General features: G+C 43.8%; 1 protein-coding gene across 5 annotated transcripts in view; it reads right to left on the bottom strand.

Moving 5' to 3' along the window:
• COL11A2 (collagen type XI alpha 2 chain) overlaps positions 1 to 27,055 on the bottom strand; it is a 162,414-nt gene that overhangs the window by 75,219 nt on the left and 60,140 nt on the right. The window contains exons 2-15 of one of the 5 annotated variants that reach the window (XM_088446637.1): positions 25,911 to 26,078; positions 25,623 to 25,833; positions 24,944 to 25,106; positions 13,362 to 13,493; positions 11,742 to 11,855; positions 8,161 to 8,370; positions 7,134 to 7,280; positions 6,504 to 6,692; positions 5,317 to 5,376; positions 3,837 to 3,878; positions 1,731 to 1,793; positions 1,546 to 1,620; positions 1,142 to 1,228; positions 994 to 1,050 (exon numbers count right to left, since the gene is read on the bottom strand). In XM_088446637.1, coding sequence (XP_088302763.1) covers positions 994 to 1,050; positions 1,142 to 1,228; positions 1,546 to 1,620; positions 1,731 to 1,793; positions 3,837 to 3,878; positions 5,317 to 5,376; positions 6,504 to 6,692; positions 7,134 to 7,280; positions 8,161 to 8,370; positions 11,742 to 11,855; positions 13,362 to 13,493; positions 24,944 to 25,106; positions 25,623 to 25,833; positions 25,911 to 26,078 — 1,718 coding nt within the window. The remainder of the gene's footprint in view (positions 1 to 993; positions 1,051 to 1,141; positions 1,229 to 1,545; positions 1,621 to 1,730; positions 1,794 to 3,836; positions 3,879 to 5,316; positions 5,377 to 6,503; positions 6,693 to 7,133; positions 7,281 to 8,160; positions 8,371 to 11,741; positions 11,856 to 13,361; positions 13,494 to 24,943; positions 25,107 to 25,622; positions 25,834 to 25,910; positions 26,079 to 27,055) is intronic. The other 4 variants (XM_088446639.1, XM_088446638.1, XM_088446640.1 and 1 more) reach the window with 4 other exon arrangements.

The following is a 27,055-nucleotide window of genomic DNA, read 5'->3' as shown; positions in this document are numbered from 1 at the left end:
ACTGCAACCTTCTGATTGGGCAAGTGGCACAGTCATCCACTCAGAAGCCAGATAGAGTATAATTTCATATGATTTTTCAGCAATGGCAGATCATTATGGAGATAGAGCTCCTTGCTAATTGTAAGTAATTGACAAATGCTCTCTACTAGGGGAGGGATCTCACTGCTGAAAACAGCCTGGAATACCACTATTAATTGATGCTATAATTATATTAATTCTAAATAAGTAAAAAAATACATAAACAAAAATTATAATACCAATGTTATAATATGAACACTCTTAATTAATGTATAATATTAATAATAATAATATATGCAATAAATACAGTATTTAAATATAATTAAAAATGTTATAATTAAGAGTGTTATATCAAATAAAATAATAATAATACCAGTATTATAAGGTGAGCTATCATGGAACTATTAATTAATGTATTATATTTCAAAAATAAAATAATAATAATAATTATTATAATTATTATTATTATTATTTTGATACTAATATTTCAATAATAATATATGATTGTAATAATTAAATAATAAGAGTGTCAATTTAGATCATCATATATTACTTTTCTATTATTCTATAAATTTGCACATTTAACTATTATGCTAATTCAATTGTTCTGATAATGACCTTCCATTTAATAGTGTTTACTTTAAAATTTGTAATTAAAATTTATTGTGCTAGATTATGTGCTTTTTGGTCTGGAGTCTACATTTCGACCATTCTTTACAATCCTCTGCTAGAGTTAGAGCCTATTTAGTAAGAGGGACGTTGAGATGCAAATGTTTAAGATTGATTTTATTCTGGCTCTGCTCATTCCAAATCTTTGTATCAGCACATTACAAGCTGGGCACTGTGGAATGCTCAGTATTTTTACTGTACATTCTACTGGACACACATAGAGTTGTCTTCATAGTTTGGAAATATTAGTACTTGATGTTGACTTTGTATATTTTAACATATACTTGCCACTATATGGCAACTCACCAAGGGTCCAGATCGTCCAGTGTAGCCCATTGGTCCAGAAGCCCCACGTAGAGCCAACTGCAGAGAACAAGTTAGATGAGCAGAGATGACAAAGCGTGACCTTGGAAAAAGGAGGGTCAAAACCAATCCTGAGATGTTTGAGACTTACCCTGGCCTGTTGTAATATGGCCGCTGCCTGAGCTTCCTGTGCAGAAACCACAGGGCCCTTATCCCCACCACTGTTTCCAAATCGGAACTACAGAGGGCAGTGAAGAAACAAAATTAGAGCTGTGGATGCAGTTTGGTAAAAAAACTAAATCTCTGTAGACAAGAAACAGTTTATCATAATCATTTGTAATCTTCTAGATCTATTAGACTTATGTGAAAGTTTTCTTTTATGCTCTTTTATGAGCGATAAATGCCAGATGCGCGAGGACAAAGTTTTATAAGAAACTGCAAGCAAGGCAAAACTGTTGAGAATTTATATAAACTCATAACTTGATAGTCATGTTTCATAACAACGTATAGTAGGACAGTGTATTCTAGTTCCCAACATGAAAGTTAAAGACTTACGGGAAGCATGACAGAGCTACCTGGCTGTCCCGGCAATCCATTAGCTCCAGCAAGACCTGGCCTGCCTGGAGGCCCCTAAAATATAAAAGTTGGAATTTATTAGAAAACAATTAATGTGCTGTAATTAAGAGATAAAAAAAAATGCAACAAATAATTCAAAACCCAATAAAGGAAGATTTATTTACCCTCTCTCCAGGATCTCCAACACCACCTGGATGTCCTTGTGTTCCAGGAGGACCGGTCAGACCCTGAGAAAGATATGATAGGATGTGTCATAAATACATTTCTTCCTCCAAATCTCTCCAAATTTCTGTTAACTTCTAAGTCAACTTAATGTAGTACTTTTTTTTTTACATTGCCTTGTTATTTCCCGTCTGGACTATTGTAACTTCCTTTAGACACAACATACAGCATTTGTCTCTGCATTCAAAAATATTTGTGTTTATAAGGGGTGGGAGGTGGCGAGTTTCTACACTCATCTATAAAGACAAAGGATTTGTTGCTAACTTGTTTAATTGATGCAGATGTTACTTATCCATTACACATATATATTATGCCAGGAAAAGTAAGTTTCCAGGTCAATTATAGTGTAACAATGCATCCACTGTTACACATTCTGTAAAGTTTTTAAATGATGCATGAAAGATACTAAATATAATTTATGGGAATGCAAAATTGGACCTCAAATGCCAATTTGTTACATCATTTACATACTTTTGTCCAATTGCTCCCATTCTTGCAAGAAAGCTCACATCAGAAATTTGGGACATAATTTTGGCATCTATAGGATTTTGCCCCCTCTGAAGCATGAGCTTTTGAGAAAGGATGTCTCCTTATCTGAGCGTGGTCAAGGCAAATGAATGCATCTACATGCAAATACCAGATTTAATTTTGAGGCACCAGATTATTTCACAAGGTACATTAATGTGAGGGCTTTTCTTGTTTTACAGGAAGGAGAGGGCTAAATTTCACTGTCCTCCCTTCCAAAAACCATTACTTTTATCATCACTCTATTAACAACTCCTCAAAACAATTTAACATCATAAAGCTAATATAAATGGTATAAAAAAAAGAGAGACATGCAAAAGACGGTGCAGAAAAAATAAAAAGCCCAATTCAAAGAGGATGTTATCCTAGACCAAATGACTTTGTCCTTTAAATTAAGAAAATATTAAAAAATGTTATCTTTCCATGCTTTAGAGATTTTTTCTTAATCTTAGTGAAGACTGACAGTAATTATCAGAGGTCTCTATAGGACACCTACAGACAGAAACTATTTGTTACGTGTCCACAGTTTTCCTCTTAAAATTGTGAATAAGAGTCTGTCTGAATGTCGGCACATCAGGACCCATAGTTATTTTTTTTTTTTTTTAGGATGAGCTTTATGACAGACAATCCATAATTATTACCGAAAACAAAAATTTCGTACATGGCCAATCAATAAATTGGGAAACATTTATGAACTGGTATCAGGAACAGATCAATCCAAAGGGAATCTCAATGAAGGCATGGTCTTAACCACAGCATTGTCTATGATGCCAGAATTGTTCATAATGCCAGAATTGCCACTGGCAAAGTGTCACCAGAATGGTCGGTAAGCTTCGTGGCCACCAGGAAGTTTCCTTTGCACCCCATAGTGGTACACAGGAAAATTAACAATGTTGGTATTATACCGCCATGGGCGTAGCTGAACATTACGGGGCGGCACATCGCAGAGAGTTAAGTCCCCCACCCCCTTCAGACATGTGACGTTTAAGATTCTTTAAAATGTAAGCTCAATTATTATTATTAAAGTGAATGCAAACATGAAACAATTTACAACTATATTAAGGTTGAACAAGAAAAATTACATTTAAAGAATGTCCTTTGGCTATAGATTTTTTGGCGCTTAAATATAGATTCACCGAGCTTCAATGCCAAGTGGGGGAACGTGTTTATATACTAGAAGGTTCTGACAGCAATTGTACGTTGTATTATGGATTGATGGATTGTGAGCAAAAAATCCTAATACAGTAAACAAGTTATACAGGAGCCTAAGTATTTCTAATCCTTAACATTGTCTTTTATATTTTGTACTTTTAGCATTAGTATTATAATTATTATTATTAGACCTGGTCCTAAGGTTGGAGTAAGTTGAACATTAAAATTTTTACTATTTCCCGCTTTCGTCCATATAGTCTGATTATCTGGGGTCAGTTCCCAAAACCAGATGTGTGTGTTAACACCTATAAATGCACTAGGCTGCCAAATAGGCACATTTGTTAGAGGAGATATGGGAGCATTATACTTACCGCGGGTCCTTCTTTCCCTGGTGGACCTTCAACCACCATACCCTGGCAAAAACAAAATGGTAAAGGCGACAAATTATCATTAGTCCACTAAATTACTGTAACATTCATAGCAACAATGGAAAAATGTAATGAGCAAATCAACCTTCTATCTTCAACCCCCCTAAAAAGTTCAATGTATATGCAGTCTGAAATTAATTCATATATCTGTAACATAATTGTATTACTTAATAGTATCCTTCCAATATCAATGGCCTGAATTACCATATTCAAGTCATAGGTGTGTTATGTTATCATACTGAATTCATCGCTTATAATCAGGGTATTATGATATCATTGTTTATGATCGGTGGGTTCTGAAGGAATTGCTTATAATCAGGGAGTTCTGATGTCATCGCATATAATCAGTGACATCTGATGTCATCATTTCAGTGGTCATTAGGAAACTTGCATGTTATACAGAACATTAGCACCTACCATAAATCATTCAGGATATTAGAAGTCACCTCAGATTTGCGGCACCTCAGCACTGTTCTTACAGTTTCACATTTTATATGGTCAAGATCTGCTCAGTGACTTCTAATATAATATAATTTACAGTAAGAAGTGCATTATCCCACATATAATCAGTGAGCTCAGATTTTCTCTACAGATGATAATATACTGTAGAATATTCTAATCTATAGGTCGCCTTAATTGACATACTGTATGGGTGTCTCCTTATAGGACACTTTCATGCTGCGTCATGTGACACTAATGGGCGGGGCCATTTTAACCTAGAATTAGGCAATCGCAAAAAGTGCTCCTAAACATAAACATGCTATAATACAAATATTTCCTCTTGATTTACCACCACATTGTACTTCATATTTATAACATTAGACAGACTTATGCATTTGTGTTGCCCAAGATGGCGACTTATTGGTTCTGTCTTGTATACCAGGGCGAGAAAAATAAACAACTATGTCTGACAAAAATCCAGTGAACTGTAATAATCTGAAAGTAGGGGAGCCAATATGGATGCAAATGATAAGTGGATTATAGTTGTTCTATGATCCAGCCCCAAAAGCTGTTGCGGGACAGACGTGACACTGCATTTGAGCGCACAGCATATTAAATTGCGCTATGCGGGCTGCAGAGTGGGCAAAGTTGGCGGTGTTCAATGAGCTTCAAGTCAGTGGAAAAGCCACAGTTTTTAATGCCGGTATTAGGCAATATTTTAGTGGTTTACCCAAGATGCAGCTGGCCAGTGGCACGGTGCACACTAATCAACGCACTTAGATGTAGACTCCTCAAATAATCCTTGAGCTAATGATGTAATCTGACTTTTTTTGGTTGGAATATGTTAAAACTGTTCCGTTTAGCTCATTCTTGACCTGACGTTACTACATCCTGCACAGGGGATGCCAACAAGAGATTCACACTTGTGCTCTATTACATTTTACCTACTGTGAGATATTATATTATAATAGACTCTACATACCGCCTCCAAAGCAGCTGGATCTCCTTTGTCTCCTTTCAGGCCCCGGGGTCCGCTGATAGCCTGAGGGTAGCACACATATAACCACAAAGACGCAATTATTTAGTATCACTCAGACTTTATGGGTCTCGCCTGATAGTTTGTGCCCTTTAAATGACCACTCTTATATAATAATATAGTCAACCTTTATATAATCATTACCTGTGACTCATATACCCAACACACATCTAAAAATTGCATCTAAACACCTGCTGTATTCTTCACTTCTACTTCCCTTTAATATTCTTTATGGAAAAGATCAACACTTTACTCTATGTCAGGTCATGTAGACAATAACTAACAGCAAACCTTATCGTAATAGCTATTGCCCAAATTCGATTTCTGTAACGGCACCACTGTAAAATAAGCATGTACACGGATCATGCTATGCAGATAAACAAGCATATATGTGAAGACATTACATATTGTATAACTTTCCACAGTGACCCCGATAATATCGGGTACAGGGGTGAAAGTTGTCCATGTAATACTTCATCAGCGAAGTTGCAGTGCTTCAGGTACTGAAACACACTGTAGTGGTATCATAAATTCCGTTCCACAACATGTTGGGAATTCTATGATGCCAATAGCGAGAGTCAGAATCAATCCTTGATGAGTCCTAATGACCAAGGTGGCAGAGCAAATATACATCCTTGGTCACCAAAGACGCCAACTGGATCATTCCGCTTCTGGTGCCCCATAGCAGAACATGATGTCGAAGTGACGTCATAAATTGTGTCTGAACAACAACGTAGATATGATGAGAAAATAAAAGCAGATGAGAAAAGGAGAAAGGCAACATAAGGGCAGGAGTCCAGCACAGAGGAAACTCCAACATACAAAGAGAAGGAGATCAAGCGGACACATATAGTGTGATAAACATGGTCACCGACTTAGAAAGGTTGCAGACAAAACATGAAATGTCAAGTAGGGTGGGTGAAAAGGGACAAGCAGGAGTAGCAACAAAGTGACTGGACAAATGGATAACGATGACGAAGAAGACAAAGGAACTGACATGAACACGCAGGAGATAACAAGGACACAAGGACCAGAGAAGGAGGCCAGAATTTTGGAAATAAAAAAAAGTCTCACACAAAGTTCTTAGAATCAGGTGTTCTCAATGTAAAGTGACCCTATGAAGTGAGACTTACACCTCCACTCTCAGGAGTCTCTGCAGAGAGGACTGGACCCAGGTGTGAGCTCTCGGAACCCTCATGATAATCCTTGTAAACATACTCATAGTCCAGTCCGACAGTTGGATTTTCCTCCTCACCAGTCACATACTCCTCTATGAAAGCATCACTATCTTTCACAGCTGTAGAAGGATCTTGTTCCTTTTCCTTCCGGAAGGGCAAATAAGGTAAGAATAAAATAAAGGAAAGAGTGATAGGAGGAAAATATATAGAACCAAAAGGCATTGAACAAAGATCTAGAAATGTAAGTGGACCAAGTCTTGAGAAGGACAGGAGTAAGTGTAATTTTAAATTTTAGTTTCTGACAATGTCAGGACCTTGTCATCCACCACTAACTAGGAGACCATGGCACAGAAGTTGTAATCCCATAGATGTTAGCCAAGTGCCACTTGTGGTGGTCTAATATCTACAAAAATCTAAATGGAGACTGGGCTTATAAAAATTGAATGAATGGTGGGGCAGGGGCAGAAAGCAGCAGAAGGGCTAAGGTAAAGGACAAGACCTAATATTCTGATGTAGCTTTCTTGACCAGTTATAATTGTGAAAGAATGTGGTTCCTCATGGCTTTGTGGGGGAGCCAGTGGTTACCTGTGGAATTTCTGGTACTGCCTTGGTGGGTTCCTCCTCCCAAAGCTCATAAACATCCTCCTCTTGTGGTGCTGCAGTGTAATCGGGGCTCTGCTCTAATAGAGTGGGCTCAGGGGTCATGATAGGCTCAGAAGTAAGGGAAGGGTCCTTGGAAACCACAGTGGATGAGGAAGTTGAAGTTTGCACAGGAAGGGCAAAGCATGAAGTAATAAAGGACATTGAGAAAGGAGAATTTCAGGAAGACGTAGCAAAGAAAGGTCAGGGTAAAAAAAATGAAAGATAATAATGGAAATGTTCAGATTTAGAGAGAAGGTGAAGACGGAGAAGGGAAGAAGAGAAAATTGCAAGCATTAGTTTGTTATCAACTTATTCCTCTTCTTTGAGGAGAACAAAGCGTCTTTCCCATCACAAATTCACTCAGACAGGTCATTATCAGCCCACTTAGCAAGACAGAGTGCATCCGATAATGAATGCCATGGTGAATATCTTCATGTGATGATTGCCCATCCATGAATGGGTGGAAAGCAGCTGGTGCATTCATTCATGTACTCGATGTAACACAACAGTTACACAAACAGCAAAAAGAGAAGCCTCTGGAGAAACAGAACATCACAAGAATCGGTGCCAGTCTAAGACACAATGAGAGTAAATGACAAGAACCAGACCATTAGGCTTTACTTTCCAAATACAAATATCTAAGATTATTATCTAATTTTTGCTTATGTGTACCCCATTCCGAATTGGCAGCCTGGTGCAACAGTGAGTTCTGCTTATGATCAGAGACATCTTCTTTTGCATGGACAACAATGAATGAGCCCCAAGCTTGGGGCAGCAAGCACGGAGTAGGATACTACTAGAAAGACATGTTGCAAACAAAGACAAGCAAATATCAATAACACTCCAAGTAGACCACCCATATCCCTTCAAACAAAAAGTAACGGGATCATGGGAGCGTTGAGGGGGTGAGAGGGTGTCATGTATGTCAGATCATGCCCCTGGGATCTGCATACTTTGTTTTTTGCTCTACCTGCTGGTAACCATTCCCAACGTTCCTCCTCTTGGCGCCAGTCAATTTTTTCTTGGGTTGGGCTTTGCCCACAGAATTTTTCACAGGGGTGTTTCGCTTGGCGGGGGCCTTGCCCACAACACTGTTTTTCGGCTTGCCTGTACTCTTGGCTGGAGGAGGCACTTTTGGCTTCGACTTGGCTGGTGGCTTGTGTTTTTTGGCTTTGTTTTTCTGCCAGTGGCCATGGCAGGTAATATAGTAAGGAGGACATGGGGGTTTTCAGGGCAGGTAGTGACAATGAAGGACATGTAGCACACAGACAAAAAATTTATTGGAGAGAAAGAGAGAGAGAGAAACAGTCATGAATAAAACATATGATGAACAGACGACGTTCCAAGGATGCAAGAACTAGGTGTCGCCCAGCAAGGAAATGTAAGAGGAGTACTCTCTGTCCCATCCAAACATTTGCTACAAGAATCTCTCCTGACACTAGATGAGTGGAGTAGGAAATAATACTGATATTATAGAAAAATAAATGTTGCCTTCAAAAATATAAGGTAAATTGAACTTGGCAGATACAAACCTAAAATGTAAATGACACAACAAAACTAGAAGAATTTTTTAGCCTCAATTTACTTAGAACTTTGTCACATTGTGTGACATTGAGGTTTTGCAGAAGATATGGCTCGTCCATATTTCCCACAATACACACACAGAAAAGATATATACAAAACAAGAAGTTACATACAATGAAATGCATCATGGTTGTGAAAACAAAACAGATGGCTGAGAAACATTCAAAGATGGGTATCAAATAAAAGTAATTCTATATTGATATGAATAGACAAATTAAGAGGTAACTGTGGAACAAATACTTGTGAATATTGATACATTTAGAAATAAATTTGGAAGAAAATTTTTAAATAAATGAGGAGATACAAGTAGAAAACAGTTAATGTGAATATTAATAAAGTGATGTATGTGGATACAGGACATGTGAATATTAATATATGATGATTTTTTGTGAAAACAGGAAATGTGAATATTAATAAATAAAGACATGCATGTGGATACAGGAAATTGGAATATTAATATTTGATGATTTTTTTGGGAAGACAGGAAATGTGAATATTAATAAATAAAGACATGCATGTGGATACAGTTAATGGGAATATTAATATATGATGAATGTTATGTGGAAACAGGAATTGGGAATATTTATAAATGAGATTTATTGAAAATAGGAAATGTGAATATTGATACAGGAGATTTTTCTGGGAACAGGAAATTTGAATATGAATAAAGAGATGAATGTGGATACAGGACATGTGAATATTAATATATGATGAATGGTTTGTGGAAACAGGAAATGTGAATGTGACTAAAGAGATGAATGTGGAAACAGGAAATCTGAATATTAATAAATTAGGAGATTTGTGAGGATAGATGAAATGTGAATATGAATAAATGAGATTTATGTAGCTATAAGAAATGTGAATAGCAATAAATATCATTTACATGGAAACAGGAAATGGAAATATTAACAAATACAGAGTTTTATGTGGAAAGATAATGAGGAAATTTATGTGAAAACAGGAATTGTAAATATTAATGAATGGTGGATTTTTGTGCATAATATAAATAGGAATATTAATATATTAAGAGATGTAAGTGACTACATTAAATATGAATATTAATAAATTAGGAAAATTTGTGGATACAGGAAACAGGATAAAATTATTTTATGAGTAAATATGAAAAAAATATGGCATGTGAATATTAATAAATATGAATACATGAAATTTGAATAGTAATAAATAAAGAGATTTCTGAGAAAACAGAATGAGGAGATTTTTTAATACATGTAATGGAGACATTAATAAAATAAGATGATTTATCTGAAACAGGAAATATGAACATTAATAAAAGAAAATTAGCATATTAATAATTTAAGAGATTTAAATGAATATTTGAAATGGGAATATTAATAAATTAGGAAATTTATGTGGATACAGAAATAATATTTGAATATGAGCAAAGAGGATATATTAATAAATGTGAATAAATATGAAATGTGAATTTGAAAAATTGAGGGAGTAATATGAATATTAAATGATAGTGTAACATTAAATGTGAATATTAATAAAATAGGGTAGTATGAATATTAATAAATGCAGTAAAACACAATGTGAATAATAATATCAAATAAAAAAATGCATGAGGACACCAGGAAAGGTAAATATTAATAAATGAGATTTATGAGAATACATGTACAGAAAACAAAATAGTAGATTTATATGAAAACAAGAAATATGAATATCAATTATTGAGGAGATTTAATGTGGATAAAGAAAATTGGGTTATTAATAAATTACGAGAATTAGGTGAAAACTGGAATATGAATATATAAGATATCGGGGTAAATAGGAAATGATAATATTAGTAATTGAGGACATTTATGTGAATACAGAAAATTATAATATTAATAAATTAGGAGATGTATGTGGATTCAGAAATAACAAAAATAATAAATGAGATTTATGTGTAACTAGGGAAAAAAATATGAAAAAAGGGAAATAATAATTTAATATAAGCAAACTAGTAATGTTATTATTATTATTATTATTATTATTATTAATAATAATAATAATTATAATGATAATTAGTAAATAAAGAAAAAGGAAATGTGATAACAAACAGATAAATACATGCAAATGACAGGACATATAAATACATAAATGAGAAAATAGGATGATAATCATGAAATGTGAAATCTGATAAATGAGGGAGTAATATAAATATGTATATTAATATATAGAGGAAAATTAAATTTGAGTATTAGTAAATTAGAGGAATATAGATAATAATAAAATATATAATATGAAATATAAATATTAATAAATTAGGGGGTATGAATATTAATAATTGTGGTAACACATAATGTGAATATTAATAAATGACAGGGATATAAATAATAATAAAATATGTGACATTAAGTTTGAATATTAATAAAAGATGGGATGCATGATACATTTTGCAAACCTGAAATGTGTATAATTATGAGGAAAATAATTGTTAAATCAGAAAATATTAATATGAATAAATGAATAAAACTAACCAGAAAATCTGAATAACATCAAATAAAAACATGCATGTGGACACTGGGAAATGTGCATATTAATAAATGGGAAAATGAGAAAATTAAATGAATAATGGCAGAACACATTGAAATGAGATGTGACGCTTGATATAAATGAAAACAACATATAGAATATTTAGGTAATACAAGACACAAACACATAACATGCAAAAAACACAACATGATGTCTACAGAAAAGCAAACCCACAAACACATAAACATTACATAGACAAACTGGTATCTGTTCCTGACTGGAATAGTTGGTGACAGGTGATGGGAACCTGCTTTGCTCTTAAAACTCTTTATTAAATAATAATTTTGCCTTTTAACATGGAACACTTTTGTAATCCTGACCCACATTCCTGGCTGGGCAGCCTCCAGTTGTCAGATAAACATGCCAGATGGAATGAGATGTAGCGACACATGACACCAGGATGGACAAACTGACACATCCACTGGTTACCTGCTCAACTGCACCCCCTTCAGGGTCACTTGCAGTAGGCGGGGCAGGCGTCCCTTCCTCCTTATTGTCATAATAGTATGGATACTCGTAATACTCCACCTCTTCCTCTGCATACTACATTGTGGCAGGAGGGGGAAATAATATTAAGCAGAGGGAGCAGAGGAGACAGATGCAGCTTTGAATTGTTAAGAGATTGAGGGGTCTATGTACTAAGCCTTGGAGATAGATAAAGTGGATGGAGATAAAGTACCAACCCATCAGCTCCTAACTGCCACTTTATAGGTTGTGTTTGAAAAATGACAGTTAGGAGCTAATTGGTTGGCACTTTATCTCCGTCCACTTTATCGCTCTCCAAGGCTTAGTACATAGATCCCTGAGTATTGGAGCGGTGGAACATCACAAGGATCCCTAGTCTTCTCGTGCCTCTATTTATTGACTATTCTTCTGCTTCCAAGTCATTATTTACTTATTTACAGTTACTTAAATAGTGCACACATTCTGCAGTGCTTTACAGAGAATATTTTGCTTATTCACATCAGTCATATCTAATATTTCAGTCAATAACATTTTTATGGAGCTTTCCAATGATGTTAGCAACTTCCTGAAGTTTAGATTTACTGTAGAAGACTAGGGCTCCTGCTCAGTTACACCACCAACCTCAGCAAGCAGGGATGACATTCTACTAAATCTAATAACACAGTACATTTATCATGAGCCATAATGAGAAGAAAAGAGAAGATTGGATCTGTAAATTGGAGGGTAATGGTAGGAAGAAGCAGGTAGTAAAACTGTTATTTGTAATACATTTACTGATTAATATGGGCTGGAGTATGCAGGGATTATACAGGATCACTAGGTTTTCCCATTCCAGGAGGGCTTGTTCACACACAGATCCTGGACAGGCATCAACGGTACCACCATAGGGATTGTTTGAGCCCTACAGAATTCTGTGCATTCTTTTCCCAACAGTGTATGTGAAAACAGAGCAAAATGTGGTGTATGAATGTGAATCTGGGGAGGAAAAGCAATTGGGTGAATGAGCCCTTTCATTGAGCATTTCAGGAAATAATTAATGGTACTTCACCAAAATAATTTACCAAGCTATTCCTATGCTCTTTGTATTTGTGAAGAAGAGATTAAAGAAAGGCATTATATTTTAGGTTTTACAGTCATTTGTTGAATTTATTTTTAGGTATAGATGAGTTTCTTTTGCTATTTACACCATTTTTCTATAGTTGATACTTATATAAGATTTACCGGGGTATACCACCTTCAAGTGGCTTTAATGTATTAGTTTGTGATTTACTCTCTCCCCCCCCCCCTCTTGGATATGTCACAGAACTGATCTATAAGAACAGTCATATCTAATGCAGAGAATTAATGGGTCCAATTCAAGCATAACTAATTGTGCTAAAGTTGCAAAAGTTGATTTACGGAACTAAAAGTTTTCTGAAAGTGACAACAGCCTTAAGCTTTTCTGCTAATGTTGACAGCTCTGCGTGTCCAGCATTTAGAAGTTCCCGAGGTATCCATCAACAGACAGAGGTCTTGGGGCATATCATTTCTTTCCTCTTGGTTATGGAAGGTACCCACAACTGGCCAGAGACAATCCATACTTACATCTTGCCTGGTGTTAGGGTCCTGCGCCTGGGGTGTGTTGAGCAGAGCAGAGTCGCAGTCCGGACTGTAGTGTTCACAGTAGTCGTAAGCTGCCTGTGCATTGTTTGCTATAAGTAGTTGCTGAATGTCACCCTAGGGAAAAACAAGAGAAAGTAATGAAACAACAGGGAATGAGCATCACAAATGTGGCATTGTGTAATCCTTCTTTGCACCATATCTATCAAATGCTGGTGTTTGACTGTGACATAAAATGGCAGCACATGGATGCTTATTATTGTCTGTTAGTCAGTGACTAGCAAACTACAGAACCTGCACAAAGTTTACTAAACAGATAAGGCAACAAGGCTACGGATTAATCATTACTTGTAGATGTTTCAAGGCCAACCCTTCCCCACCACAAAGAGACGAGGCTAATAGGGGGGATTATGTATGGAAGTAACATTTAAAAAAATTATGTTGCACATTTCAGAAAAAAGTAAAAGGAATGACAAACTGGAATGATATTATTCAGGTGTGTATATATTATTTATGAATTCCCCATTGCTGCATCATAAAGAAACTGACACTATTAATTATTTATGTTATTGTGTATTAACTATATAAACAAATTCATCCTACTGACACTCATAACATTTTGTATAGTACACAGACTGTCCTCACTTTAAAAGCGATTAATAACAGAAATTATATTCCCATTTGGTCATCAAACAAAGTAATGATTGTGTTTTATTATAGTTTAAAACCTTCTTTGAACTAGCAAAAGGATGTATCTCTTTGCATGCTCTAAAGTGACTAAGAACCATCGCCCTCTTGTGGTCAAATTAGATATTTACAACTAATGCAATTCAAAATATCATAATCATAGCTCCCTCTAGTGGAAACCATAGATAATAATAGCTTTTACTCCTCACAATCTTTGGCACATTTTAGCCTCTGCTAGAAGCTGCTCAACCGAAGGATATTTATTGCTGTTGACAACAGGTATTGTAAATTATTGATGAAGCTTGACATTTAGTACTCACCCTCTTAGGAGCCAATATATCCATTCAGATTAGGCAGGACATCCCCCGAAAAAACTTGTTTTAGGGTATTTAAAGAATACCCTCTAGATATTTCCTGCTATCCCCCATTTTCAATACTAATAGGTTCCTATGGAGGCTGCTATTTATGAGATTTACCAATCTCCATAATGCAAATCCTTCTAGAGCTTGGCCCTGCTAGCCAACGTCCTCTCTAGAAAAGAAAGTTTTCCAGGAGCCTCGGCAATAGCCATACTGGCTTACACAGTAGTATCCATAAACCCCCACTGACGGACCAATTTTTGTTTTCACTCTAGGGATGGCCATCGACCATCGATGATTCATAATCATCAATGGTTTATGGATGATGTTGAATGCTTTTGCCATCGATGGTAGAGAACTAGGTGGTTTCCCTCCATCAATGTCTAAGCAGAACTGAATGTTTTGTTTTGTTTTTTTTACAAGGTGCCGAGACAAAGAGCATAGCTCTGCCTGCAGCACCTGTGAAGCCCCGCCCCCAGGTTCTGATTGGCCCATTGGCCAGTCAGTAAAAAACATGTATGACCCCTAGGTTGGTGAAACCATCGATGGTCATCCATTGCATATTTGGTAGCTATCAATAGCTACTTGCTATTTTGCCATTGTTGGTAACCATGGATGGAAACCACACCAATGGCCATTCCTATTTCACACTGGTTTTCCTGTGATCTTGGCCCAATGCCACGATTCGCAGGTCTATGTCACACTTCTGTGAGACTTGCACCATTTTGGCTGTGTGTAGGTGTTTGGATGCATGTTTATATATAGAACTAGCGACCTCCCTACACATCCTGCAATTGCCCCTGGGCTGCTCGGACATGTGTGGTCTGCTGACCATGCATGCCAGAATAGGAACTACCAGCAGTGCAGCAGGGGCCCACTGACGCCACTTCCCAGACCAGCAACTTGTTCCCTCTTTCCCAAGTTGTCCAACCTTTTCCGCATGGTTCAGCTGACCAGTGGGGAGCTGCCAATACAGCCCTGTGATGTTGGACCCTGGGGCATGATCAAGGAAGCAGGAAGGATGAAAGGAGAGGAGAATAGCACTACAGCAGACTGCTATGTGGGCTTCCATGCTGTGCCGCTGGTGGGAAGAGGCTGCAGGACACCGGGAGAGATGTGGGAAGCACCTGGTGTTTCCATGACTGGTGGGGCCGCATTATTGGGTACAGAGGACACATGCATCACCATGGTAAGGGCCAGAGTGTGTGCCTTTCCCCCTGTCACCTTCTGCCTTCCCCTGTCACCCACTGCATTACTCTGTCACCATCTGCTTCCTCCTGCCACCAACTGCATTCCTCTGTCACCCTCTGCCTCTTTCTGTCACCCTCTGCTTCCTCCTGCCACCAACTGCCTCCCACTGTCACCCTCTGCCTCTTTCTGTCACCCTCTGCTTCCTCCTGCCACCAACTGCATTCCACTGTCACCCTCTGCCTCTTTCTGTCACCCTCTGCTTCCTCCTGCCACCAACTGCCTCCCACTGTCACCCTCTGCCTCCCCCTGTCACCCACTGCATTACTCTGTCACCCTCTGCCTCTTTCTGTCACCCTCTGCTTCCTCCTTCCACCAACTGCATTCCTCTGTCACCCTCTGCCTCTTTCTGTCACCCTCTACCTCCATCTGTCATCCAACTGCCTCCCACTGTCACCCACTTCAGTCTTCTGTCACCCACTGCCTCCCACAATCACCCTCTGCTTCCCCCTGTCACCCACTGCATTCCTCTGTCACCCTCTGCCTCCCGCTGCCACCAACTACCTCCTTCCATCTGCTTTAAACATCTTCCACCAACTGTCACCAACTGCCTTCCCGTCACCCACTGCACCTGTGCACCTCTTCCCTTGTCACCCCCTGCCTTCCCTGTCACATTGCCCACCTCTTTCATTCTCTGCCACATCTATCACCCCCTGCCTCCTCCTGTGCTCCACTGCCTTCTCCTCTGCTTCTCATATAACCCACTGTCTACCCCCTCTCCCTCTCTCTGTCATTCACTGCTTCTCTCTGCCTCACACTGTCACCCTGTGCCTTTCCCTGTCACCCTTTGTCTGTTACCCTCTACTTCCCCCTGCACCTTATTCCTCCCCCCCTGTCACCCTCTGTCACCCTCCCTGTCAAACTCTGTCTAGGCAGAGGATCTTGCACCCCTGCTACAGCACTTGCTAAAGTCTGCCACCTCTGCTGATCAATCAGCAAACACAATTGTTTGACTGACAGCGCATTCCCCCTGAGCGGGATCCATATACAGCGCACACCCCGAGGACTCCCTCCCTGACACCAGCGTGATGTGGGGGTATTGAGACCAATTGGGCCAGCAGCGGTCGGTGTTTCTCTGGGGCAACCACATTACCAGACATCACACTCTACCTATAAGAACGGGACATCAGTGCACCTCCGGTGACATCCTTTGTGTTACACATACACGTCAAGCTGCGGGTGAGTTGAAATACTAATACCACCCGCCGGCACTCTTTCCCGGAGCGGGACATTACCATATTGCACTGTGTCATCCGGTGCTGAGAGAGACTCTGCCACATCACACTCCTATTTACTAAGTGTTATAACCTGCCACACACCGTTACTGACATTTCCATCACTGCTGAGCCCATGTTGTCTTATTCACGGAGCTACAGTTTGCAATACTATTATCACTAAAAATACCTTCGGCCACCATCATCTCCATAGTGATTGTATTTCATCCATTTCAGTCATCTGGATATAACTATTGGACTGAATGAGGCAAAAATTATACTGACTGTGTGATCTCTGGTCATTTTATTTTAAGCTACAGTAGTAGCTACTGTAACATTGATTCTACCTGAATAGGGATTATTACATTCTATCAGGGTTGTAGCATTTGCATGGATCCTACAGTTGCAGAACACTGATAAATGTTGTGAAGTAATCCAGCTGTACCTACATTGTTTCTATATTGTGGTTTATGATCCATGTGTATTTTTAACATTTTATGTGAATAACTAACTAAAAACACTAATGTTTAATGATAAACATCTACACGGCTCTTTTTAGTTAGTTTTTAGCTTTGGACTAGGGAGCTCATTCAGACCCGCTCGCAAGTTGCGCTCGCTCGCTTGCAAAAAGGTGCCGGATATTTAAATGAAGTACTTGCACTGCGTCGCGTTAGGACGCCCACTATGTTTTAGCGAGCTACGGCAAAGTACGCTCGCAAGTGTCTAAAGGGCCACCTTGCCTCTTACAAAACCCATCATCTCCGGGAAATGAAGGATTAATCGGGACCATCGAGAGCCATCGGAGCTGCTCGCAGTCTTTTGGGGTTGCCTTTCCCCGCCGCAAGCAGTGCGATCAGTGCTGGCTGAAAAACATGCAGGTGACGTGTACAATGACACTACTTTGCTAATTATGCAGGATTTTAGCGGCTAGACGCCTGCGTTCGCACATCCACTCCCCCGTTCACATGCACCTGCCCCTGTTACCACCCACAGACGGCGCTATCTGTCACTCAAAGCAGCGACCTGATAGTGGCTTACGAGCAACCAAAATCAGATCGCAATGAATGGCTTGCGAACGCGAACTGTGGATTATACTCATGCGCAGATGGGCGAAAATCGCTCAGAGCGAGCAATCGCGCCTTAGCAAGAGACTCTGAATGAAGTCCTAGGTCTGTTCTTTATATTTCAGGTTTTATTTAAATATCGACAGGATTGTGTAGACTTATAGCGCCACTATTTATTTATGTGTTTTTTGTGTAAGTATTAACCAAGAGACTATTTGGTTTTCTTAGAGGCTGCTCATAGGTATCTACTGTACCTTCTTGTAGTATCATCTGTGTGTATAGATTCACTCACCTCTAAAGTGCCCACAGCTGCACCCCCTATACCCATATCTTCCTTTTAAGCCCTGTCACCCACTGCCTCCCATTAACACTCACTGCCTCTCCCTGTCACTCAGTGCCTCCTCCTGTTACCCTCTGCCTCCCTCTGTCACCCATTGTCTCTCCCTGTCACACTCTGCCTCCCATTGTCACTCACTGCTCACCACTGTCACCCTCTGACTCCCCATCACCCTATACCCATACTTTCCTTTTAAGCCCTGTCACCCACTGGCTCCCCATCACCCTCTGCCTCCCCGTCACCCTCTGCCTCCCATTGTCACTCACTGCCTCCCCCTGTCACCCTCTGCCTTCCCCTGTCACCCTCTGCCTCCCCGTCACCCTCTGCCTCCCCGTCACCCTCTGCCTCCCATTGTCACTCACTGCCTCCCCCTGTCACCCTCTGCCTCCCCGTCACCCTCTGCCTTCCCCTGTCACCCTCTGCCTCCCCGTCACCCTCTGCCTCCCATTGTCACTCACAGCCTCCCCCTGTCACCCTCTGCCTTCCCCATCACCCTCTGCATTTCCCTGTCAGCGTCTGTCGCTCCCTGTCATCCTCTGTCTCCCATTGTCACTCACTGCCTCCCCGTCACCCTCTGCCTTCCCCTGTCACCCTCTGCCTTCCCCATCACCGTCTGTCTCCCCGTCACCCTCTTCCTCCCCATCACCCTCTGTCTCCCCGTCACCCTCTGCCTCCCCATCACCCTCTGTCTTCCCGTCACCCTCTGCCTTCCCCTGACACCCTCTGTCTCCCCATCACCCTCTGCCTCCCCGTCACCCTCTGTCTCCCCGTCACCCTCTGCCTTCCCCTGACACCCTCTGTCTCCCATTCACCCTCTGCCTTCCCCATCACCCTCTGTCTCCCCGTCACCCTCTGCCTCCCCATCACCCTCTGTCTCCCATTGTCACTCACTGCCTCCCCGTCACCCTCTGCCTTCCCCTGACACCCTCTGCCTTCCCCATCACCCTCTGCATTTCCCTGTCAGTGTCTGTCGCTCCCTGTCATCCTCTGTCTCCCATTGTCACTCACTGCCTCCCCGTCACCCTCTGCCTTCCCCTGACACCCTCTGCCTTCCCCATCACCCTCTGTCTCCCCGTCACCCTCTGTCTCCCATTGTCACTCACTGCCTCCCCGTCACCCTCTGCCTTCCCCTGTCACCCTCTGCCTTCCCCATCACCCTCTGTCTCCCCGTCACACTCTGCCTCCCCATCACCGTCTGTCTCCCCGTCACCCTCTTCCTCCCCATCACCCTCTGTCTCCCCGTCACCCTCTGCCTCCCCATCACCCTCTGTCTCCCCGTCACCCTCTGCCTTCCCCTGACACCCTCTGTCTCCCCGTCACCCTCTGCCTCCCCATCGCCCTCTGTCTCCCCGTCACCCTCTGCCTTCCCCTGACACCCTCTGTCTCCCCGTCACCCTCTGCCTTCCCCATCACCCTCTGTCTCCCCGTCACCCTCTGCCTTCCCCATGACCCTCTGTCTCCCCATCACCCTCTGCCTTCCCCTGTCACCCTCTGCCTTCCCCTGACACCCTCTGTCTCCCCGTCACCCTCTGCCTTCCCCTGACACCCTCTGTCTCCCCGTCACCCTCTGTCTCCCCGTCACCCTCTGCCTTCCCCATCACCCTCTGTCTCCCCGTCACCCTCTGCCTCCCCATCACCCTCTGTCTCCCATTGTCACCCACTGCCTCCCCATCACCCTCTGTCTCCCATTGTCACCCTCTTCCTCCCCATCACCCTCTGTCTCCCCGTCACTCTCTGCCTCCCCATCACCCTCTGTCTCCCCGTCACCCTCTGCCTTCCCCTGACACCCTCTGCCTTCCCCATCACCCTCTGTCTCCCCATCACCCTCTGCCTCCCCGTCACCCTCTGTCTCCCCGTCACCCTCTGCCTCCCCGTCACCCTCTGTCTCCCCGTCACCCTCTTCCTCCCCATCACCCTCTGTCTCCCCGTCACCCTCTGCCTCCCTCTGCCACTCTTTGCCTCTCCCCATCACTATCTGCCTCCCGCCGTCACTCACTGATTCTCACCTTCTGCCTCACAATGTTATTCACAGCCTCCCCCTGTCACCCTCTGCCTCCCACTGTCACTCACTGCTTCCCCATCACCCTCTGCCTCTCCCTGTCAGCCTCTGCCTCTCTCTGTCAGCCTCTGCCTCTCCCTGTCACCCTCTGCCTCCCACTGTCACTCACTGCTTCCCCATCACCCTCTGCCTCTCCCTGTCAGCCTCTGCCTCTCTCTGTCAGCCTCTTCCTCTCCCTGTCAGCCTCTGCCTCTCCCTGTCAGCGTCTGCCTCTCCCTGTCACTCACTGCCTTCTCCTGTCAGCCTCTGCCTCTCCCTGTCACTCACTGCCTTCTCCTGTCAGCCTCTGCCTCTCCCTGTCAGCCTCTGCCTCTCCCTGTCACTCACTGCCTTCTCCTGTCAGCCTCTGCCTCTCCCTGTCAGCCTCTGCCTCTCCCTGTCAGCGTCTGCCTCTCCCTGTCACCTCCTGCCTTGCAGCAACGTGGTGCACTACCACAGGGCGGTAACAAGGAGTGTGCAAGCTGTGCCACCACACAGAGCTCCATGTCCTGTGGAGTGGCACCGCAGCTGCCCCACAGTCCCTTTATCTGGCTAGCAGGGTGCCCGGAAATGCACTCTGCAGCCAGAATCTCATCAACAGTGCGGCCTGGAGCGTCCTTAGGTCTTTTCAGACGTGTGCACCACTGCCCTTGCAGTCGCTCGGGGCATCCAGGCATTGCTGTTATACCCGCCGATGGTGGCACCGCTCCATCCACACGATATCATGCGTCGCCCTGGGCTCCATGGGCACCACAGTTTCGGCGCTGCATTACCGGCATACTATGAACTCGGGGTCAGGCGAAGAGGGGTGTCCAAAGCATATTTTCACACCTGGCCCACAACTCACAAGTTCCACCACTGATGCATGCGCTGTAGTGCGACCGGCGCTCGGAGGACTAAGTAAAGTGATCACATTAGAGATCGCTTTCCTTTTACACATTGAAGGGACAGGCTCCTATCAGGGTCCCTGTCCCTGGATGTCATCAATCACTCACTGCCTCCCCGTCACCCTCTGCCTTCCCCTATCACCCTCTGCCTTCCCCATCACCCTCTGCCTCCCCGTCACCCTCTGCCTCCCCATCACCGTCTGTCTCCCCGTCACCCTCTTCCTCCCCGTCACCCTCTTCCTCCCCATCACCCTCTGTCTCCCCGTCACTCTCTGCCTCCCCATCACCCTCTGTCTCCCCGTCACCCTCTGCCTTCCCCTGACACCCTCTGCCTTCCCCATCACCCTCTGTCTCCCCATCACCCTCTGCCTCCCCGTCACCCTCTGTCTCCCCGTCACCCTCTGCCTCCCCGTCACCCTCTGTCTCCCCGTCACCCTCTTCCTCCCCATCACCCTCTGTCTCCCCGTCACCCTCTGCCTCCCTCTGCCACTCTTTGCCTCTCCCCATCACTATCTGCCTCCCGCCGTCACTCACTGATTCTCACCTTCTGCCTCACAATGTTATTCACAGCCTCCCCCTGTCACCCTCTGCCTCCCACTGTCACTCACTGCTTCCCCATCACCCTCTGCCTCTCCCTGTCAGCCTCTGCCTCTCTCTGTCAGCCTCTGCCTCTCCCTGTCACCCTCTGCCTCCCACTGTCACTCACTGCTTCCCCATCACCCTCTGCCTCTCCCTGTCAGCCTCTGCCTCTCTCTGTCAGCCTCTTCCTCTCCCTGTCAGCCTCTGCCTCTCTCTGTCAGCGTCTGCCTCTCCCTGTCACTCACTGCCTTCTCCTGTCAGCCTCTGCCTCTCCCTGTCACTCACTGCCTTCTCCTGTCAGCCTCTGCCTCTCCCTGTCAGCCTCTGCCTCTCCCTGTCACACACTGCCTTCTCCTGTCAGCCTCTGCCTCTCCCTGTCAGCCTCTGCCTCTCCCTGTCAGCGTCTGCCTCTCCCTGTCACCTCCTGCCTTGCAGCAACGTGGTGCACTACCACAGGGCGGTAACAAGGAGTGTGCAAGCTGTGCCACCACACAGAGCTCCATGTCCTGTGGAGTGGCACCGCAGCTGCCCCACAGTCCCTTTATCTGGCTAGCAGGGTGCCCGGAATTGCACTCTGCAGCCAGAATCTCATCAACAGTGCGGCCTGGAGCGTCCTTAGGTCTTTTCAGACGTGTGCACCACTGCCCTTGCAGTCGCTCGGGGCATCCAGGCATTGCTGTTATACCCGCCGATGGTGGCACCGCTCCATCCACACGATATCATGCGTCGCCCTGGGCTCCATGGGCACCACAGTTTCAGCGCTGCATTACCGGCATACTATGAACTCGGGGTCAGGCGAAGAGGGGCGTCCAAAGCATATTTTCACACCTGGCCCACAACTCACAAGTTCCACCACTGATGCATGCGCTGTAGTGCGACCGGCGCTCGGAGGACTAAGTAAAGTGATCACATTAGAGATCGCTTTCCTTTTACACATTGAAGGGACAGGCTCCTATCAGGGTCCCTGTCCCTGGATGTCATCAATCACTCACTGTCTCCCCGTCAACCTCTGCCTTCCCCTGTCACCCTCTGCCTTCCCCATCACCCTCTGTCTCCCCGTCACCCTCTGCCTCCCCATCACCGTCTGTCTCCCCGTCACCCTCTTCCTCCCCATCACCCTCTGTCTCCCCGTCACTCTCTGCCTCCCCATCACCCTCTGTCTCCCCGTCACCCTCTGCCTTCCCCTGACACCCTCTGCCTTCCCCATCACCCTCTGTCTCCCCATCACCCTCTGCCTCCCCGTCACCCTCTGTCTCCCCGTCACCCTCTGCCTCCCCGTCACCCTCTGTCTCCCCGTCACCCTCTTCCTCCCCATCACCCTCTGTCTCCCCGTCACCCTCTGCCTCCCTCTGCCACTCTTTGCCTCTCCCCATCACTATCTGCCTCCCGCCGTCACTCACTGATTCTCACCTTCTGCCTCACAATGTTATTCACAGCCTCCCCCTGTCACCCTCTGCCTCCCACTGTCACTCACTGCTTCCCCATCACCCTCTGCCTCTCCCTGTCAGCCTCTGCCTCTCTCTGTCAGCCTCTGCCTCTCCCTGTCACCCTCTGCCTCCCACTGTCACTCACTGCTTCCCCATCACCCTCTGCCTCTCCCTGTCAGCCTCTGCCTCTCTCTGTCAGCCTCTTCCTCTCCCTGTCAGCCTCTGCCTCTCCCTGTCAGCGTCTGCCTCTCCCTGTCACTCACTGCCTTCTCCTGTCAGCCTCTGCCTCTCCCTGTCACTCACTGCCTTCTCCTGTCAGCCTCTGCCTCTCCCTGTCAGCCTCTGCCTCTCCCTGTCACTCACTGCCTTCTCCTGTCAGCCTCTGCCTCTCCCTGTCAGCCTCTGCCTCTCCCTGTCAGCCTCTGCCTCTCCCTGTCAGCGTCTGCCTCTCCCTGTCACCTCCTGCCTTGCAGCAACGTGGTGCACTACCACAGGGCGGTAACAAGGAGTGTGCAAGCTGTGCCACCACACAGAGCTCCATGTCCTGTGGAGTGGCACCGCAGCTGCCCCACAGTCCCTTTATCTGGCTAGCAGGGTGCCCGGAATTGCACTCTGCAGCCAGAATCTCATCAACAGTGCGGCCTGGAGCGTCCTTAGGTCTTTTCAGATGTGTGCACCACTGCCCTTGCAGTCGCTCGGGGCATCCAGGCATTGCTGTTATACCCGCCGATGGTGGCACCGCTCCATCCACACGATATCATGCGTCGCCCTGGGCTCCATGGGCACCACAGTTTCAGCGCTGCATTACCGGCATACTATGAACTCGGGGTCAGGCGAAGAGGGGCGTTCAAAGCATATTTTCACACCTGGCCCACAACTCACAAGTTCCACCACTGATGCATGCGCTGTAGTGCGACCGGCGCTCGGAGGACTAAGTAAAGTGATCACATTAGAGATCGCTTTCCTTTTACACATTGAAGGGACAGGCTCCTATCAGGGTCCCTGTCCCTGGATGTCATCAATGATACATACCTGCAGTCTTTAATTTGTTAGTGTTGCAATAAGAAATTATAATTATGTTGTCTAAAACCTGATAATTAATAAATATGTTCCTTAGAGCAGTTACTGTAGTTAAACATAGTTTAGTTTTGAAACTAATAAAACAGATTTTATAGGATGTGGTTATTATGGCAATTTGGAAAACATTTCCCTTTAGTGGTGAAAGCAGGGAAAACACAGCCTGACTGATGTACATAAATGACTGATAATCACATAATAGTCCCAATTGTCATGAGAAAGAATTACATGTTTGCAACAGCTCCCTCTGGTGGCTAAATAATTCAATAACAACTGTGTTACTTAAGGTCATACAAGGTGATGAAGTAGTGGGCAGAACTAATATTTATGACAATGTTATATATTAACTAACAAATAAACATTATCTCATGAATATAAGGGGGAGATGTATTAAGCATTCTAAAGAGTGTAGAAGTGGATCAGTGGAGGTGTTGACTATAGCAACCAATCAGCTTTTAGCTATCATTGTATAGAATGTATGTGATACAATGCTACCTGGTTGCTATGGGGAATGTCTCCACCAGTCCTCTTTAGAGGCTTTGCTGCATCTCCCCCATAGTGTCGGTAACACTGGGGTTACTCTCACATGAGTATAAAGACCTATCCATGGTCCAGCTGGGGATAACATAAGAGAACAGAGCTCTCCTTACCTCAAATGATTCCTCATCCAGTATACGTGTCCCAAATACAGTGATCCCTTTCGTGTCCACAATGGACTTGTTTCCACGACGCAGTGGCTTTGATATCTTCTTCTTACAGTCCAGTATTAAGGTGACCGTCTTCTTCTGAACACTCAGAGCGATTCGGTGCCATCTGTAGCAGGGGCAGCACAAGAAGGGGTCAGCATGAGGAGACCAGGAGACCAAAGACAAAGACTGAGAGATAGAAGAGAGGATGTTGGGTACGGAATGCTAGGATGGTTCATTTTGCATGGTCACAAAAGAACAAAAAGAAAAAATTCTTGGGGGCACTCGACAATTTTGATGACAAAAAATCAAAACAAAGGGTTAAAAAGGAAAGGATCTGATAAAAACCATGATGCACTAAGGGGGGGGCTGAAGTAGAATGTGCAGAGATTTAGATTTGGGAGGGGCGTGTCCAAACTCAAAACTAAATTGCAGTGTAAAAATAAAGCTGTCCAGCATTTGTGGGCTACATGCAAAAGCAGCCAGTATTTACACTGCATGCAAACATAAATAAATGTATTTGCCCCCCTTGCATTGCAGCATGGTCTCCATGCTTTTTTAGTTCTTCTCCCTGCTCAGACTCAGCCCATAACTGAGGAAGTGGTTTGGGGGAGAAAGTATAGTAAGAGCCACATTTACTGACTTTCCATCGGCCAGATTGACCCCGCTGAATATTGGATAGTCTTCAGGAGCTGGTTTCCCACTCTGATCTTCATACAGGAATACAGGAGAACGACCCAACTCTATCCCGAGCTGCTGGACTCCCTGCTCGTTGTATATGGACAGGAGGAAAGCCTGCAGCCCACTCTTCGCCCGGACCAGTGCCATGACAGAGAAGTCCTCTGGGAATTTACCTGCATGATGACAGAGTGTTAGTTCTGCTGACCAGTGCTGACCAGCCCCCCCATCTTCCCGAGAACGTGGCTGGTACCTGGAAAGAGCTGCCGCGTGGGGGCGCTGATCTGGGCTTGCTTTGATATCTTGTAGGCAACATCTCCACCAGTGCTAGAACGACGGGATGGGCACAGGCCAGATGTCTTCTTTACACCCTCAGGTTGTGTGTTCAATTGAAGGCCCTTTAATACATCGACTGGGTCAGCTATGGGAAGAGGTTACACGTGAGGTTATCATTTGAGGGTTGAATAGCAGTACAGGGGGTAAAGCGTCTTTGGTAAAAGTCTAAAATAAAAAAGTGAGTGGTGAATGGAAATATAAGAATGGAGAAGACACAAAAGTAGTGTAATACATGGAAAAAGAGAAAAAATAAAAAGAACTATATACAATTGACATTAGACTCTCCCATTCATCACTGGTACCTTCTGTGTGTCCTCCATATTTCCTGGCCTGTGCATAGCAAGCAACCTGGTAATAGGATAGTACCACACACAGCATAACAGAGCTATATGTGGTCTCTGTGCAATAGTATAATACCACACACAGCATAACAGAGCTATATGTGGTCTCTGGGTAATAGGATAGTACCACACACAGCATAAAAGAGCTATATGTGGTCTCTGGGTAATAGTATAATACCACACACAGTGTAACAGAGCTATATGTGGTCTCTGGGTAATAGGATAGTACCACACACAGCATAATAGAGCTACATGTGGTCTCTGAATAATAGTATAACACCACACACAGTGTAACAGAGCTATATGTGGTCTCTGGGTAATAGTATAATACCACACACGGCATAACAGAGCTATATGTGGTCTCTGGGTAATAGTATAGTACCACACACAGCATAACAGAGCTATATGTGGTCTCTAGGTAATAGTATAGTACCACACACAGCATAACAGAGCTATATGTGCACTCTGTTTAATACATACATGCCTACCCTCCCTGTTTTCGCGGGAGGTTCCCGATTTTTTGGGTAACCCCCCGCACCCCCGGAAGGGTAGGCATTTCTCCCGCATTCTGCCCACTTCCTAGTGAAGTGGGCAGAATGAGAATACCCGCGGCGATCGCGGGACTCCGTGTAGGAGGCGGGGCTTAAAACGTGATTCTACATGAATCACGTAATTTGGCCCCGCCTCCTATGCAAATTTTAGCCAATCGCGGCAATTTTAC

The sequence above is a fragment of the Taudactylus pleione genome, unplaced genomic scaffold, assembly GCF_031769625.1.
Source record: "Taudactylus pleione unplaced genomic scaffold, aTauple2 ptg000400l, whole genome shotgun sequence".
NCBI lineage: Eukaryota > Metazoa > Chordata > Amphibia > Anura > Myobatrachidae > Taudactylus > Taudactylus pleione.
This window is presented reverse-complemented; position numbering and strand designations above follow the sequence as displayed.